Raw genomic sequence first — 18012 nt, 5'->3', positions numbered from 1 at the left:
GCGCTGGAGGGAGGTTGGCCGACGGTCAGCAGCAAGCAGGAAGGGGAGAGCTCTTTTCCTATTCTTTGATAGTCACGGTGGAATGAGGAAAGAGAAGCATTTAGTTATTAGTAATGGATTCATTTGATTGGGCTAATGAATTTAATGGTTGGGCTAACATTTTATTTACTAGGCTAAACTAAGGTGTGAGATAAATCTGAGCCCAACTTCTAAATAATTGGTGTTGCAATACATAATTTGAATAGGCCCAATCTGAGATCTAATCACTTGGACCGGAAATAAAGGGAAAGATTTGGAATTAGAATTTACTTGGAAGAAATTTAATATTAAATTTTGGTAATCTAGCATGAGCCAAATTAATCCGAGCCTAATAGAAAAAGAATGATCAAATAGTGTATGAGTTTTAGAAATTTCTTAAGGATAAGTGAAAAATAAAAGACATTAATTAGGAGGCATGCATTCCTATTAAAGTTCAAGAATTTATTGAAGTCTAATTGGTATTTTATATTATATTGTGATGTTTTCAAAAAGGCTATCTTTGCAAGTTAAAGTCGGAGCAAGAATTTCAAGTTAAGGAAATTAAACGAATGAGGTGAGCTTTCTTATACTAAAAATACAAATTATATTTTGTGAAAACTCGAATACATGTTCGTGATTTTAAATGATATTGTCTTGCCATAAATGTTTTGTGTATGATGCCTATCTGTTGGCTAAGGCCAAGTGAATTATGAATGATGATATATAAGTCGAATTCGGGTCCCAGTGAGGGTGGTGTCCCCGCTCGGACTAGTGTACACGGGATACCTCTGACCGTGAACGGACGGCAGAGAAGGTGACCGTGGAAGGTGGCCACCTTCCCGACACAAGGATACCTCTGACCTGTTGGGCAGAGAAGGTGACCGTATGAGAACACCATCTCAGCGGCACAAGGATACCTCTGACCTGTTGGGCAGGGAAGGTGATCGTATGAGAATACCATCTCAGCGGCACATGATGATCAGATATGGCAAAATACAGAAAGAAAATGGACTGCAGTCGAAAAATGATTTTTAGTAAGCTCAGGTCTTTTCAATAAAACCCCTGAGTGTTACTGTGATGACGGCTTGACAATATTTTTTTCAAATGTATATGTGTATTTTTCGGCAATGTGTTCACTGAGTACCTTTGTACTCAGCCCTGCATATATTTCTAAATATGCAGGTTAAGCGGTGACGACGAGGGGCGATGTTGAGCAGGGATGGCGAATGTGTTTCAATGTGATAAATGCTTGGATGCATCGTGTCTCCATACACGGTGTCATCCTCTCTTGACTCTTCCGCTGCAATGTAAATAACAAGCTTATATTCTTTTGTATTACGCACTCTGATATATATTCCAGTTATTCCAATTTAATTTCATTCATTCCAATTTTGTAGAGATTCCCTTTTCTTCACCGCTTCTTTAATCCTCCCCTAGTCACGATAAACCGTGTTTGCTATCCTTAGCAGAGTGCGGTCGTGACAGAATGGTATCAGAGCAATTTCTCTTTCGCTCTGGACCCAAGAGTCTTGTTTCAGTGTTAGTCTAGATTTGTATTCCTAGACTAAAAGGTTAAGCGCCAATGGCTCAACACCCCGACTCGTCCCGCTCAACCAAGAAAAGAGGTAACTTTTGCTCTTTGAAGAGAAAGAGAAGTTTATAAAGTTTTGTTCAGAAAAGGAAGTGGTAACATATTCCCTTTAAGGGACAAATTTCAGAGAAAAAGGAAAATGAGTTTTGAGGAAAAAGTGAGTTTTGACATTTAGGAGTTATTGTTATTTATTTCAAGTTGAAATATCTTGAGTTTTGGACTAAGAAAAATATTTGATTCTCAAAGTGAGTTGTTATGATGTTGATTATGTTTTGTGAAAAGTTTGAATTGTTTGAAAGAAAAAGAATGGTGTCTTTTATGAGTCGAACTTTTAGAGCATTTTATGAATCGAAGTTTTAGAGCAGGAGTCCTATACAGTAGAGAATTAAGTCATTTCTCACAGAACATAGAATGTTTTAGGATGCATGCCTCTCTTCTAAAAAGAATATGGTTCGACCTCGAATCACAATAAATTCACTATCGTATTCTAGAACGACACAAATAAAATAGAACATTGCAAGTATTGGAAAATCGAATTTCTCAATAACTTAGAATGTTTGGAGTTGTGTATCCCCTCTAGAAACACAATATGAACTCGAACTTAGGAGTACAATATGAACATTTTTGGCTTTCACGGGCGAAAAAATAAATAAATAAATAAATAAATATGCGATAAGGAAGAAACTTGGCCGTAAGAAAATGATTAAGCTGCGAACAAATGATGTTACTAGAAAACGACTGGGATTACATGTTCTTCTTTACGCCCTAATGATATGAATAGTCTAGGTTAGCATTGTCCTCCGTGACAATCCAACCACTCTGAAAGAGTGTACGTCTGATCCAACTAGGCAATGGATACATAGCAAGAGAATGTGTCTACGATGTAGACAACGAATCTAGTCATACAATAATAAATAAACGGAAACGGCGTGTTACGAAAACGAGTATTTTGATGATCCGAGAGTTCCAAAGAGTCGTAATCTCCACCCATGACCATCTGACGTGATCGTGAAGTAAAAGTAGTTTGGAACCGAAATTTCTGATAATTCATTTACCATTCCATGTAAAGAGTTAAACGAAGAAGTATCACCATTATAGTTGACCAGGAAAATTCATCAGCAACACTTACCTAAATTATATGAAATTCATTTTTTTTCGAAGCCCTCCTTGATCAGAATATTCTCTTACTGGCTTAAGACCTTAAAAGACTAATTTTCTCTAAAGTGCCATTGTTTCCTATCTTCTATATCAAGGTTAGGAACCCCTTCCAGTTTACATAAAATGATCTTACTCTCTCACGTTTTCAAATAACCTTCAGTGACCATCATTCCTTTTGCTCGTTCTATATAAAAACAATATTTTGACTCTTTGAATTCCTGCCACCAAATTTCCATATTGGAGCTGCTTTAGTTAAGTCTTCAGAATGATCATGCTTTTAAACAATTGTCTCTTCAATGATAATATATTCTTCAAAGATCATTAGTGGACCTTTTGTGTCGTGGTTGACAAGCTCTTCAATTTTTAAGAATAATCCTCTTATTCCACTATAATTATTGCATCATGCTTTGAACTCTTTCATAGCTCCAAGTCTAAAGCTAGCAATTTGCTTTGCCCTTGAACTAATTTGCCATGATTTTCTTCTCAATAATTCGCTATTAGTTAGTTTCCTTGATTTGCTTATACACCTTGTGGATTCGTTAACGTGACCTCGTATCCCGATGTTGTTGATCAAATCGGCAATTCCTTGCTAATCTTCTTTCTCAAAACCACTTGAGATCGATCATTTTCAGTCTTTGTATATTGGAGCAACCATCTGATGAGACCTTAAGCTTTTAATTTGATCCTTTGTGTTTTCAGACATGTCTATTGACAAACTCTTTATAAGTACTCCCATCTTTTGAATTCTTTTGAATTCCAATATGATTATTGTCCCTTGATTTGAGCTTTGTTGCAGCTTCATGTTTAAGGCTGTGAATTTGCCTCTCCCTTAACAAGTTTCCTCTTGTTTCCCTCTCTATGAGTGAAAATTTTGTTGACATGAAAAGGTCTTCAATGCGTATCGTGTGAAAAATTTAAATAAAAAAATAGTTTTCAATTAATTTATATCAAATCCTATTTGTCTCTCTTTTTCTTAAACTCTTAGAAAGTAAAAAATTTAAATAAAAAATAGTACTATGAAATTATTACATATATTAAGTATAAAAATTAAAATTACTAATCTAATTAAAATGACTTTTAGCTAAATTTATTTTGCTTATAATTCAATTATTTTTTAATTAAAAATTTAATTATTTAAAGCAACTTGTAACTAAATGACATATTTAATATACATACTATATTGGACTTTAATTATGTAAAAAATAATAAAAATGTAAACAAAAGTGAAAGAGAGAGAAAGATAGATATTTTTTTTCAATTAATATATAATTTTAATTTTTATAATTAATACAATATTTTTAAGAATTTGTTACTATTTTTTATTTAACTTTTACTTTCTAAAATTATAAGAGAAAGAAAATATTTGACATAAAGTAATTGCAAAAGTGAAATGAAAAATATCATTTCAGATATCCAAACTATAAAAAAATATCATACCCAATACTAGAGAGAGATATAGAAAATGTTATACCCATGATCCAGTTACCTAAATTTTATGAAATTTCAAAAATGTCATTCTATGTGTTGGACATATTTCTGTTGAAAAGATACCGTAATAGTACCATATGAGAGTTTACCTCTAAGTTCAAGGACTACATATGATAGTTTTAAAGTCCAGAGACTATTTTTGTTCAAAATTGAAAGTTGAGGTACTATTTATAGTTTATTTTTTAATAAATTATTTAACTGTATATCCTGATATAAATTGTTTGACTTTGTATTTAATGAGAGATATAAATTGTTCGATTTTGTATTTATGAGAGATATATTGGGTCCCACTTTAATTATTGTATTATTTAGTTGTTTGACTTTATTAATTTTTAACGTTTTCATAATGACATTTAATGTAATAGGAATGAAAAATAAAGATGAGATTTATTGTCGTTTATAATAAATTCTTACTGAGACATTTAATGAGATAATTCAGAGGAACGAAAATTTTAAAATGAGATTCTAAATAGAGACCAAAGATATAAAGACCGTATTTTTCTTTAAACAAATAATTAAATAGATTATTTTGAATGAATGATTTACCTTTTCAAATTATGACTCAGTAATTTTCAACGTATGTGTGAATTATGATTATCAAATATCGTAGTACAAAAAGATTCTTACGAGACCCAAAAATAGCGACGTGGTAGTCTTTAATTTGGAGCTTTCTTTTTGTTCAAAAAGATTAAAGTATCAAAGAATAGAATATAACCGAGGTTTTACATTTTACTTCATCTGTTATCGTAGATGTATTCTACTTATTAGATTGGATATAAATTTTAATAAAAAATGTTGAAAGTATTTTCAGTGGAAAAAAAATGTTAGCACCTCTGAATGGATAAATGAATTAAAAAAGTATAGTTCTATATATTTAGGAGAAGTTGAATGATTGAAAATTGAAATTATAATTCTAGTAATTTTTTTGGGACGTCATATATTTTTAACTTTGTATCAAATTCGGACAAAAATAATGAACCGATGCTGCTACGGCACTTTTCATGTTGTCATTTGACCCTACCTTAGATTCCCTTTTCTTTTGTTTTTCTCTCTATTTCAAACTTCCTTTTTTCACAAAGAAAAGAAAAAAGAAAAAAAAAAGTCAGTTACATGAAAGTTGCCCACTGAAAAATTATATCGGAAAAAACACATACTCTCCTCTACAAAAATAATATTTCCCCACTTAATATTTTGGAATACTCCATTTTATTTAAGACCCTATATATAAAACTAAAACTTGGAAACAAGCGATGGTACCGAATTATATTGAAATGTACATTAGAGAATCAGCGTACGCCCTATAATTTAACTAGAAAAATGTGATTTTTTAGTAATTAAGTAGGGTTTAGAAAGTTGAGTTATAAAAAAGGATACGAGGTTATATCGTAAAAGACAAAGTGATATACATTTTCTATGTACGCTAATTAAGATAATTATTATATTTTTTTCGCAGACGACAAAAAAACACTTTTTTTAAATTTTCTACGTACATAGTAATTAAGTAGTAATAGTATCTTTTATCTATTTAAAGTGTATGTATCAACGGTTTTCTCAACACGTGTGTTAGCCAAGTGTTACTTTTAAATAGAATGAAAAGGTCTTCAATGCGTATCGTGTGTATATATGTCTACTTAGTTCATGAAATTACGTAATCATATATTAATTTCATTCATCAACTATTTTATGGCACGCATAGTGGCGGCGCGCACATAAGACTATCCATACTGAATATACGTCGACTTTTTTTTAACTCTCGAAAATATCTTTTCTTTTGATTGTTTCGACTAATTAGCGTCATATAGTCTACATCTAGATAAAAAAGAAAAATGAAAAAGTTAGATACTCAATCAAATTAAATGACTCACGTTATTAATGTAATTGTCACTACAACTATCGAAGGAATTTTGCTCTAATTGAGTTGTGCAACTAAATCTATCTATTTATGACATATATCCTAATAATATAAAAGTGTAATTTACAATAAATAGGGCAATACGAGTTTGATAAATTATGAAAGTAAAAAAAAAAAAAAAAGAGAAAAGAAAAGAAAAAGACAAGAAAACGGGAAAACGGACAAACGTAAAGGAATCGCCGTCAGTTTGAGTACAACAGCTTCTGCATACACTGGGAATTGAGACCCCAAAACTGAGATTCCAATTCCATTGTCTTCTCTCACTCTCTCTCCAGACAGCAATTCAATTCACCTCGTGACATGACACCCCACCCCCCGAAATTCACGACATTTTCTCACTCAATCCCATTATTTCCTCACCTTATATAATCATCATTACTTCTTCCTTCCTATCTCTCAATTCCCAGACTCAATGTGCCATCTCTGGAGCGTTATGTCTATATGGTAACGGCGTTCATGCTGATTTCCACCATCACTCAGGGCTCAATGTGAGTGTTGCTTGTTGCACAATTCTTGAAATCTTGGATTAAAGTTTGCGTCTTTAAACAAATTCTGCTACTTTCACGTTCCATTCTACCGCATTGATCATCCGTACATCCATTGATCTTGTTTAAATCGTTTGTGGGATTTTGATTTCTTTATGAACTTTATGTTTTGGAATCATGTTATTTATGCAAGTTATATGTACTAGTGTTTAGTTTTTTAGTTGATCTGGATTTTTGCTTTGCGATTTTGTTTCCAAGGGTTTAATTCTAGTAGGATTTTGCTGGTCTAAGGATGCAGATGCAGCTAGCGAATCTTGTAAATTTTGATGATGATCAATGTGTTGTTTGTGAGAATTAAGTCGATTATCTATTTATTGTTGTATTAATTGTACTACATGTTACTAGAGTGAGCCATTGCTACAAAATTGGGCTTCAGGGGAAACTAATGCTTGATTTAAGGCAAGAACTAACATGTTGATAGGTTGTTGTATGCCATCAATATAGCATATGTATGTCTTTCCAATAAAAGAAATACGATTTCTTATGAATAAATGTGTATAGAGTAAAAGTTGATGGATCTTACTAGTCCTGATTATTTTCTTTGTTTGGCAGATATATTTTGCATTTAGCATGATCACATACGACCAAGATCCGGATGTTATACGCTGGGGACTCGAGCTCTTTGATGGAGATCCTTATTCTAATTTTGGATATTGTGGTTCCATCTCCCAACATAACACGGATTGCTATCCGGGGCAATATTTGAAAGGGTATCAGTATGAGGCAGACTGCAATTATGCAGGAGACCAGAACCTTAATGTAGACAGCCTTCACGAACAACTATCACAACTTTCAGTGACTGAACCAATCAAGCCCTACCAAGATGGCATGGAGCACCAAACGTCGTTTTGTTCACAGGATTGGTACCCGCATTCATTGGGGAACTACAACTATGTTGTCGACGGTGTGCTGATTTCTAAACTGATTTTTTGCTTACCTAATTTTGCTGTCTTGGTTTAATGGACTATCTCTTTGACTTGTAGGATATGATGGTCAACAAGAAGAAGAAACTGTTTTGGGAATTCCGGCTTCGTGTTGTAGCCCTGGAGATGAATTGTACTGCGATGAAGAGTGGTCGAGTTCACTAGAACTAATGGATGAGCATGCTTTTGATGGCGAAGTAGGCAAAAGATTGAACCAGATGGTTTCTATTCCTGTAAGTACAGCGGAAAAAGAAAGGGACATATTTCTGTATATGTGGATTCTAATTGCATTAGTGCTTTCTGAGACACGTGTCTTAGCTTATGGTTTTACCGAGGCATAGACATAATATCGGATACATATTTCATTTGATCAGTATGCGTCTCAGATAAAAATATGCTCCCTGGTTTCTCTTCTAGTCACTCTTAGTTTTTAACTGTTTGAGTTAGTTGTATAGATTACTTTGTCTGCAATCATGCAATAGAGCGACTCGTTAATTCTTCTTCTTGTGCTTAAACTTAAACCCTACGTGTAGAAATATGTTGCGTTTGAGTTTTTACACCATTCAAACTTTTACAGTATATTTGTAGGCATGTTCAACTTGAATTGTAATTTGCATATATTTAAACACTTGGCATGCTTGACTGCGAAAAAAACGAGACATGCATTAATTTTTCGCTTATCCATGGACCTTTTTTCTGCAGCACATTCCAAAAATTAACGGCGAAATACCCTCAGTAGATGAAGCAACTTTAGATCATCAAAGGCTTCTGGACAGGTACCATCAATTTATCTTTATTACATGAGCTTTTGATGTAGAAAAAAGTACTCCACTCCGTCCCTAGAATAACGAGTATCCTTTTCCCATTTTAAGACATTTTATGTCTTTAATGTACTTGAAAAAAATAGAAACCTTCCTACCACACCTTATTTACTCAACGGAAGTAAAATGATAGCCAATCTGGCAATCTCGACGAAGTATTAAATTGTTGTATATTGAGGAAAAAAATTAATTGCTTTTCACCAAAATAATGAGATTTATTTATTGCTGACTCGGGCTGGACGATTTCTTTGCAATAGCTTATTTGCTAATTTGGTTAAAAATAAATGTATCTATATCTCTTATATCTAATGCTAATCATATTCATACTTGTCTCATACATTTCCCATCACAATGTATTAATTATAGTCATGTTACATTTTGTAGATTACAGGTCTATGAACTGGTTGAATTCAAGGTTCAAGGAGATGGTAACTGCCAGGTTAGTTTTGTTCTTACCAATTTCTGCATTGCCATACAGTCTCGTTAAGTGACCGAACATGACTAAGTGGATCTTATCCTTTTCAGTTCCGAGCTCTGTCAGACCAATTTTATCGTACTCCTGAGCATCACAAATTTGTCCGGGAGCAGATTGTAAACCAGGTTAGGATTTTTTGGTCCACACATCTCATGTCTTAAAAAAGATCGATTTTATTGAGCTGATGTTATGTCTTCTGCATTATAGCTTAGGTCTCTCCCAGAGATCTACGAGGGATATGTGCCCATGGCTTATGACCAATATCTGATAAAGATGAAAAAGTATATCTCTGCACTTCATTTATTGATGACTCATTTTTGTGCTTATGCGACCACTTCTAACAAGATGTGAATGGACATCAGGAACGGGGAGTGGGGAGATCATGTCACGTTGCAAGCTGCTGCAGATTCCGTATGTTTTCCCCTAGCACCTTCTTTCATTTTAATGTCGTGATTCCTTTTTTGTATGTCAATAGTATCCATATTTGGGCAATGCATGGTGACATATCAAGTGTCTCGGCCACTGATTGGCGGTTTTTTGGGAGATCCACTGATTGTCGTTCTTCATTTCCTGCAGTATGGTATCAAGATATTTGTCATAACATCGTTCAAGGATACCTGTTACATTGAGATTCTCCCGAACATTCAAAAGTCGGAAAGAGGTAAAAATTTGTTGGGGATTTTTGTTCCTTTTCTACGCCGTGCCCATTTATGCTATACCGTATCCACAACTTATTGCCACCAACTATGGTTAAACGAATTTATATTGTGTCTTGTGCAGTTATTTTCCTTAGCTTCTGGTCCGAGGTTCATTACAACTCGATATATCCTGCTGGAGGTACTCTCATATTTCATACTCAAAGCCTACTACAACAAGCAAACACAATATTTTAGAACCTTGTGTATTAAGACATTGTTCTGCAGATTGCCCCAGGTTTCGGACGAAGAAGAAGAAGAGGTGGCAGGCTGCTCAACACGAGCACGTTGAGTTACCAGAAGACTATAACTGATGAATGCAATGGCAATAGCTAGGCACCTCAAGTTAACTTTAATATGGACTTATTGGTGTTACTTGATGACCCGATGATCCGGAATAAGCAGCTCGTCTGCAGGCGAAAGAGCTTGGGGCCACTGCTAACCACCAACTCTATTATCGACTATCTCTACCAAGGCAACAAGAGCTGATTCTTTCTGAATAAAATGAAATCTGAGAGAGTGAAAATTTTCTCTTGATGACCATCTTTTCTGTTGATCTATGAACCTTTTTATATTTAGTTGATGCAGTTTTATTAGAGAGGCAGGAAACATATCATGGAACTTTCCATTTTTTACTTGCCAACATGGATAATTCCTTACTCTTTTTCTTTTTATTTTTTGATTTTATTTAAGAGGATCATCAACTATGATTCTTTATCTATCCCCGTGATGACTCGAACTCTCGACCTATTGGTGGATAATTCCTTACTTATTTTACGTGCTAATGCATTTCGTCAAGTGTTTATGTGAGAAAACAGAATGTTACTCCTTCATTTTTATTTATTTATTTTTCCTAAAATTTTAGTACTACTAGTATACTATAGAGAACGGGGAATGATATTTACACCATTGATTAATCAACAAATTTATGATATAAAATTGTTGAATGAAGTAGTAATAATTGAAATCGTGCAGACAAAATTAACTGCCTAGTGTGGAACCAATCTTCTAGAATAATCCCTTCTACTCTCGAGTGTCTACTTAGCCACATTGGGCGTTGCCTTATCCACAGCTTCACTCAACTCAACACAACTCCCATATTCTTCTTCTTCAATTCTCTCGCAGATATGGCTTCCGCCAACGCTATCTCTTCCGCTTCCATCCTTCCTTCTCCTTCTAAAGAGGTATCTCCTCCGCTTTCTTCCACCGTTTACCTTCTCAATTTTTCGGTAAGTGGTTGTTTTTCTTTTTCAGTGGCGATTGAAGAACAGTAGAGCGAGCCAATTGCGGCAGGGACAGAAGCAGAAGCAGAGCAAGAACCGGTTTGTGGTGAGGGCTAATGCTAAGGATATTGCTTTCGACCAGAAATCCAGGTCTGCCATGCAGGCCGGCATCGATAAGCTCGCCGACGCCGTTGGCCTCACTCTCGGCCCCAGAGGTAATTTCTCTCTTACTTCTTCCAATTCAATTGCAATTAGTATGATCTCAAGGATAATTTAGGTCTCGTTTTACTTAGAAGTGTGTTTGATTTGAACAATAATTTTATGGAATTGGCCATTATGAGCTTGTTTGATCACGTAAGCCTTACTCTAACCTAATATGCAGGTAGGAATGTTGTTCTAGATGAGTTTGGTAGCGTAAAAGTTGTGAATGATGGGGTGACTATCGCAAGGGCCATTGAGTTGCCTGATCCCATGGAGAATGCTGGTGCTGCATTGATCAGAGAGGTTGGTTTCCCAACTTGTTTGAAATTGTTGGTAATGTTGTTTCATAGTTTGAATTTTGAATCTTGAATTTTGCTGTGCAGGTTGCTAGCAAGACGAATGATTCTGCTGGTGATGGCACCACTACAGCGTCGATTCTTGCTCGTGAAATCATCAAACTCGGTCTCCTCAATGTCACCTCTGGTGCCAATCCGGTGTCGCTGAAGAGGGGCATTGATAAAACTGTGCAGGGTTTGATTGTCGAGCTTGAGAAGAGAGCTAGGCCCATCAAGGGAAGGGATGACATCAAAGGTATGCTCATCCGTTAGTTTCCTTACCCGCCATCTGCAGCCTACTAACTGTTGGTATGAAAAATCTATGACACTGCAGCTGTTGCTGCAATCTCTTCTGGCAACGACGAGAGCATTGGAACTATGATTGCGGATGCAGTTGACAAGGTTGGACCGGATGGTGTCTTGTCAATCGAGTCATCTTCCTCCTTTGAGACCACGGTTGATGTGGAAGAAGGAATGGAGGTCTGTATCCATTCAAATTCACCTTTCTTCCTCACAATCTGAATTTTAGATCGGCTAAAGTTTGATCACCCTTTGTTATGCAGATTGACAGAGGATACATCTCCCCACAATTTGTCACCAACCCTGAGAAGCTGCTTGTGGAGTTTGAGAATGCGAAAGTGCTGGTTACGGACCAGAAGATCTCCTCAATCAAGGACATCATCCCTCTGCTGGAGAAGACGACACAGTTGAGAGCACCTTTGCTCATCATTGCAGAAGATGTCACAGGGGAGGCTTTGGCCACCCTCGTCGTGAACAAGCTTCGTGGCATTGTGAACGTGGCAGCAATCAAAGCACCCGGTTTTGGAGAGAGAAGGAAAGCCCTTCTTCAGGATATTGCCATTATGACTGGTATGAAAGAGTGATTCTTGTTGTGAGCTATTCCATCTTGGTTTTGCATCTGATGATTAGTTTTTCTTTGGAAATATTTGTGCAGGAGCTGAGTATCAAGCAACTGATTTGGGCCTATTTGTGGAGAAGACTGATGTGGATCAGTTGGGAACTGCAAGAAAGATCACAATCAGCAAAGATTCGACAACGGTGATTGCAGATGCTGCCTCTAAGGATGAGCTGCAGGCGAGGATTGCTCAGCTCAAGAAGGAGTTGAGCGAGACTGATTCTGTGTACGACACCGAGAAACTAGCGGAGAGAATCGCTAAGCTGTCGGGTGGTGTTGCTGTGATCAAAGTAGGAGCAGCAACGGAGACGGAGCTGGAGGACAAGAAACTGCGCATAGAGGACGCCAAGAATGCAACATTTGCAGCCATTGAGGAAGGGATTGTCCCTGGAGGTGGAGCTGCATTGGTCCATCTGTCGGGTTATGTCTCCACCATCAAGGAGACGCTCGAGGACCCAGACGAACGACTCGGTGCTGACATCATCCAGAAGGTATAGTATATGTATATTTATGCATGATATGTGACCATGATAATTGAGCATTGGTAATCATGGTTTTGGTTGTTTTGTGGGTGCAGGCGCTGATAGCACCGGCGTCTCTGATAGCACAGAATGCGGGGGTGGAGGGAGAGGTGATTGTGGAGAAGGTGAGGGCTAAGGAGTGGGAGTTTGGGTACAATGCGATGTCTGATACCTTCGAGAACTTGCTGGAAGCGGGAGTGATCGACCCAGCTAAGGTGACGAGGTGTGCATTGCAGAATGCAGCCTCTGTGGCCGGAATGGTGCTAACCACTCAAGCCATTGTGGTGGATAAACCCAAGCCGAGGGCGTTCCCTGCAGCTGCTGGCTCTGCTACTGAAGCCCCAGTCGGCAGTTATTCAGTGTAGAATAGGTTTTGAAATTGGAAGTCACATGCTTCTACTTTGTAGGATTAATTCAGCGCGGGAGAGAGAGAGTTCAAGGATTGTTGTTGTTGACTAATATAAAAACAGTTTTGCCATTTGGAAAGGAAATTGCATTAGTTTATCGCTTATTACTGTTTTCGAGATGATAATTTAATGTTATTTATGTTTCGAAGATTGAGAAGTGATATAGGGCAAGTGCCCATTAAATACATAACTAGAGTATAAATTACCGCCGTAAGATCGTATTAACACATGTGATTTTCGAATTTGAAGGAGAAAACAGTTCACTCTATCACATATTTACTTCACTATAATAAGGCGGAGTATAATGGACATTTGACAAATAAAATTAGGGTTAACATTTGAAATAATTTTTCATTTAGGAATTCAATCTCCCCGCCATCGCTCCTTCCCCTTCTCCTTCCCGTCTTCTCCTTCTCCTCCTATTCTCGAAATATTCTCGCTGCAATCGCGTCGCCTCATTTCGTTGTTGTCAACATTTTGTCGCCTCCATCCGTCGTCGAACAATGGATTCAAATCAGAAAGATTTTTCAAAATGTAAGTTGTTCTACTAGTTTCTTCAACTGATTCTGATTTCTCTCATTCTGTCGTTAAACTCATTTTTTACTAACATTTCTTCAACCGATTTAGATTTGAACATTTAATTAGTTTTAGAATCAACAGTTAATCAGATTTAAGAATTCTGCAAATTCAAACATCGATATTTTTTAATAAGTGAGATCTGCAATAGTTTATTATGCAATCCAAATTGAACATAAGAACATCTGCTTACAGTTAACTACTTCTCTCTCTCTTTTTTTTTAATGTAGGTTTTGATCGAAAGAAAAAAAGTGCAACCAAAGATTCCAATCGTGAGTAACTAACTCCTACCTGCTCTGTTTTTCATTTAGTGAAATATTTCATGATTAGAGTGAAATGTCTGTCGTCCATGCTTGTAGTGCTTTAATTTTCGATTTCAGTGAAGTAAAACATGGTTAGAGTGAAGTGTAGAATCAGGAGGATAGACTTTCTAAACAAGATACTATAGCTTCTACAGAAAAGAGGTCGAAGTATATTCATAATAAACCTTAAAGTGAGTTATTTAATTATTTAGTATCTTAGTGAAATATATAATGTATAGGGCACAGATTAGAGTGAAGTACTCTACTGTTAGAGTGAAGTGTTTGTCATCCATGCTTGCAGTGCTTTGTTTTTTCATTTTAGTGAAGTAAAACATGGTTAGAGTGAAGTATTATAGTGTTAGAGTGAAGTGTATGTCGTCCATGCTTGTAGTGCTTTGTTTTTCCATTTCAGTGAAGTAAAATATGATTAGAGTGAAGTATTCCAGTGGTAGAGTGAAGTGTTTGTCATCCATGCTTTTAGTGCTTTGTTTTTCCATTTCAGTGAAGTAAAACATTATTAGAGTGAAATATTTTATGGTTAGAGTGAAATGTATGTCGTCCATGCTTTAGTACTTTGTTTTTCCATTTCAGTGAAGTAAAACATGATTAAAGTGAAGTATTCTAGTGTTAGAGTGAAGTGTTTGTCATCCATGCTTGTAGTGCACTATTTTTATCTCTAACCCGAAACATGCATCATTTTATATGTATTTGCGCATTTTATTATCACTCGAACTATAAATGTATTATATGAACATTATGGAAGGTAGTATTTACTAAAATTTGGGATATCAATATAGCTTAGATTTAGGAGTTATGAAGAGTAATTAATAATAGTATTTATAAATTGTATTTTATTTAATAAAATAGTCTTATATCATGTGTGGCATGAAGAGTACATATATGTATACCAAGCTAGTTTAGTACCGTGACATTTTTATATATCCACATCCACATCCACATCCACATCCACATCCACATCTTATAAATATATTTGCATTATTATGATTGTTATGAGCTACTTATGTATATGCACATGTAGAGGTTAGTGTAGTATTAAATAAAAATAGTAATAAAGTGTGCCATATGCTCTTATCTATACATATACGTGTCGTAGCATGGAGGTCAGTCACCTCTAATTCTTATGTAAGCTATATAATATATTTACACGTGTATTGTTTTATTAGTTTTATTCCTACTCATCACTTGTAGGATTTTAAGCCAAACTTCTTTATGATAAATAGGTAAAAACATGTATCCAGCCATTCACTACGGACTTAGTAAAAACATATAAGAGAAGTCAAAAAAATTGAGAAAATAAAAAAGAGAGAGAAACATACTTCATCGAAAAATAAGGAAAGGAAAGTAATTGCCCGCTTGAAGTGAATGTTGTGGGTCAGGAGACGAACTCAGGAATCTGGTTAAATTTCTTCTATATCATCAGGTGTGTATAAATCACACTTTTAATTTTACATGCATTACGTGGTTAATTGCTATGTGTTGACTTAGAGTGAATATTTGGACTATATGATATGAACATGATATAGTTATGTGTTATTTGATATTGACTATGAAAGATGATATGAATATGTAATTCGTGCAATGGATATATGTTACTCCCTCCGTTCCGCTTAAGATGACACGTTTTCCTTTTTAGTCTGTCCCAACTAAGATGACACATTTCCTTTTTTGGTAACTTTCTCTCTCCAATTAATACACTCAACCACTTTTTCTCACTTATTAAAATATTCATCTTTCTTTATCTCTCTACTTTAATACTTTCACCCACCTTCTCTCTCTCCAATTAAACACTTTAACTAATAACTCCTAAAATCCCGTGCCGACTAAGCAATGTGTCATTTTAGCCGGGACGGAGGGAGTATATATTATAATGGTATTATTGGATGAAATATGATAGAAATATGTACTTGAAGCAATTGATATGTTTGCACATGGTTTGGAATTATTTGAATCATTGAATTAAAGAGGATCTGTGACAATCATGCCCTGGGTCTGATGTCAATGGCAATGGACCTACGGGTCATATAAAATGGCAATGGACCTACGGGTCATATACAATGACAATGGACCTTCGGGTCATATATATGTATACAATGGCAATGAGACCTACGGGTCATATATATACAATGACAATGGACCTTCGGGTCATATATATATGTACAATAGCAATGAGACCTTCGGGTAAGATACAATGGAATCCCGGGCAAATGTCAGGCTTGATCTGTCACAGAATAATAAACTGAACAGAGTGGCATATGCATATCTATATGGAATCATCTTTTATTTTGTTGAACATATGTTATATATATATATTGGTTAAAGAATATAATTGATTGTTTGGGTTGTGGAATTAAAGGTAAGATTTATATACACTGAGTTGTGGCTCATATAAACCACTAATATTTTACAGGAATAATATATCAATGATGCGTGGGTTGATGTGAGTTACAGTTATTATAAGGGTCGGCGGCTGACACGTTTTGACAACCTTCTCTTCCTCATCGTTTTTGCATGTAGATAAATGTACAGTATACAGAGTGGTGAGAGGGTCCCACTACTGTTTATAATGTTTTGAAACATGTACTTGTTAAATATTTGTTTTTGAAATTATATAAAATGTGCATTTCATTTACTTGGCGCGTGGATTATTTATTTAAAATTTCTGAATTTATTTATAGTAAGTGCATACGTCATAAGGGTTGAGGTGTGACAATTTTATCATTTCAGTGAAGTAAAACATTATTAGAGTGAAGTATTTTATGGTTAGAGTGAAGTATATTTTTTTGTATTATGTCTTCCAGCCTCAAAGCGTGTGAGGTCGCAAACAAATGATGATAATGAAGAGCCTGCTGCAAAGAAGCAGAGTAAGGCTAAGGGAAAGAAAAAAAATGGTGTCTGATGATTTTGAAGATATTAAAATCAGAAGACCTAAACTTGTTGTCAAGATAAGAGTTAAAAATCTTGTTGATGCCATTGAGAAGATGAACTCAAAACAACTAGCTGCTCTGGAAGAGATGAGATTTGGGCAGCTCGTTCATCTTCTTACGGAAATGGCATTTTCGCTTTTGGAGAATTTTAATCAAGACAATTGCACAAGAATCAAGCTAATGGATAATGAACCATTACACATCACCGATGAGGATGTGCATGCAACCTTGGGACTGCCAAGAGGGGAGCGGAAGATGAATATTGAAAAGAAGTATAACATAAATGATGATATGCAGACCATTGCAAAAGTTACGTAGAAGGACAAAGATGCAACTGATTTGCAAGACCAGCTTGATACTGATGTAGATGGCGGTGAGTGGTTTAATTTTTTTTTTCTTATACTGTTGGACTCCGTGCTGATCTCACCATCTGCAAATGGGAATTGTCATGGACGTATTTTGGACTATATTGACAACATTTTCAATTTGAGGAAGTACAACTGATGCAACTATGTTTTGAATGTGCTAATCACAACACATGATAACTTGAAAAAGAAGAACAAATCCACTTCATTCACTGTACCCATCACTTTCTTATTGGTGAGTTTTCTATTTTAAGCACTCCTTATAGTGAAGTAAAACATGGTTAGAGTGAAGTATTCTAGTGTTAGAGTGAAGTGTCTAATCCATGCTTGTAGTGTTAGAGTGAAGTGTCTGATCCAATCGTGAGTAACTAACTCCTATCTGCTCTGTTTTTCATTTAGTGAAATATTTCATGATTAGAGTGAAATGTCTGTCGTCCATGTCTGTAGTGCTTTAATTTTCAATTTCAGTGAAGTAAAACATGGTCAGAGTGAAGTGTTTGTTGTCCATGCTTGTAGTGCTTTGTTTTTCCATTTCAGTGAAGTAAAACTTGGTTAGAGTGAAGTATTCTAGTGTTAGAGTGAAGTGTCTGTCGTC

At 35.6% G+C, this 18012-nt stretch overlaps 2 protein-coding genes and 1 long non-coding RNA gene across 3 annotated transcripts; all 3 read left to right on the top strand.

Moving 5' to 3' along the window:
- The first annotated feature begins 6382 nt into the window (after positions 1-6382).
- On the top strand, positions 6383-10285 carry LOC125187271 (OVARIAN TUMOR DOMAIN-containing deubiquitinating enzyme 12-like). Its single transcript, XM_048083826.1, has 11 exons — positions 6383-6655; positions 7265-7616; positions 7696-7868; positions 8338-8411; positions 8841-8895; positions 8982-9056; positions 9139-9212; positions 9294-9342; positions 9508-9592; positions 9712-9768; positions 9855-10285. The coding sequence occupies exons 2-11, from the start codon at positions 7283-7285 to the stop codon at positions 9938-9940; spliced, it is 1062 nt and encodes a 353-aa protein (XP_047939783.1). The 5' UTR covers positions 6383-6655; positions 7265-7282; the 3' UTR covers positions 9941-10285.
- A 367-nt stretch (positions 10286-10652) lies between these two features.
- Positions 10653-13333, top strand: LOC125188812 (ruBisCO large subunit-binding protein subunit alpha-like). Its single transcript, XM_048085866.1, has 8 exons — positions 10653-10810; positions 10881-11064; positions 11232-11353; positions 11434-11641; positions 11720-11865; positions 11949-12255; positions 12341-12792; positions 12879-13333. The coding sequence occupies exons 1-8, from the start codon at positions 10754-10756 to the stop codon at positions 13185-13187; spliced, it is 1785 nt and encodes a 594-aa protein (XP_047941823.1). The 5' UTR covers positions 10653-10753; the 3' UTR covers positions 13188-13333.
- A 2014-nt stretch (positions 13334-15347) lies between these two features.
- LOC125191275 lies at positions 15348-16757 on the top strand. Its single transcript, XR_007171077.1, has 2 exons — positions 15348-15548; positions 16536-16757. It is a non-coding gene; the product is annotated as an uncharacterized LOC125191275 (long non-coding RNA).
- Positions 16758-18012: the final 1255 nt, after the last annotated feature.

Source organism: Salvia hispanica, chromosome 5 (genome assembly GCF_023119035.1).
Source record: "Salvia hispanica cultivar TCC Black 2014 chromosome 5, UniMelb_Shisp_WGS_1.0, whole genome shotgun sequence".
Classification (NCBI taxonomy): Eukaryota; Viridiplantae; Streptophyta; class Magnoliopsida; order Lamiales; family Lamiaceae; genus Salvia; species Salvia hispanica.
Note: the sequence above shows the minus strand (reverse complement) of the source record. Positions and strands in the feature narration are given on the sequence as shown.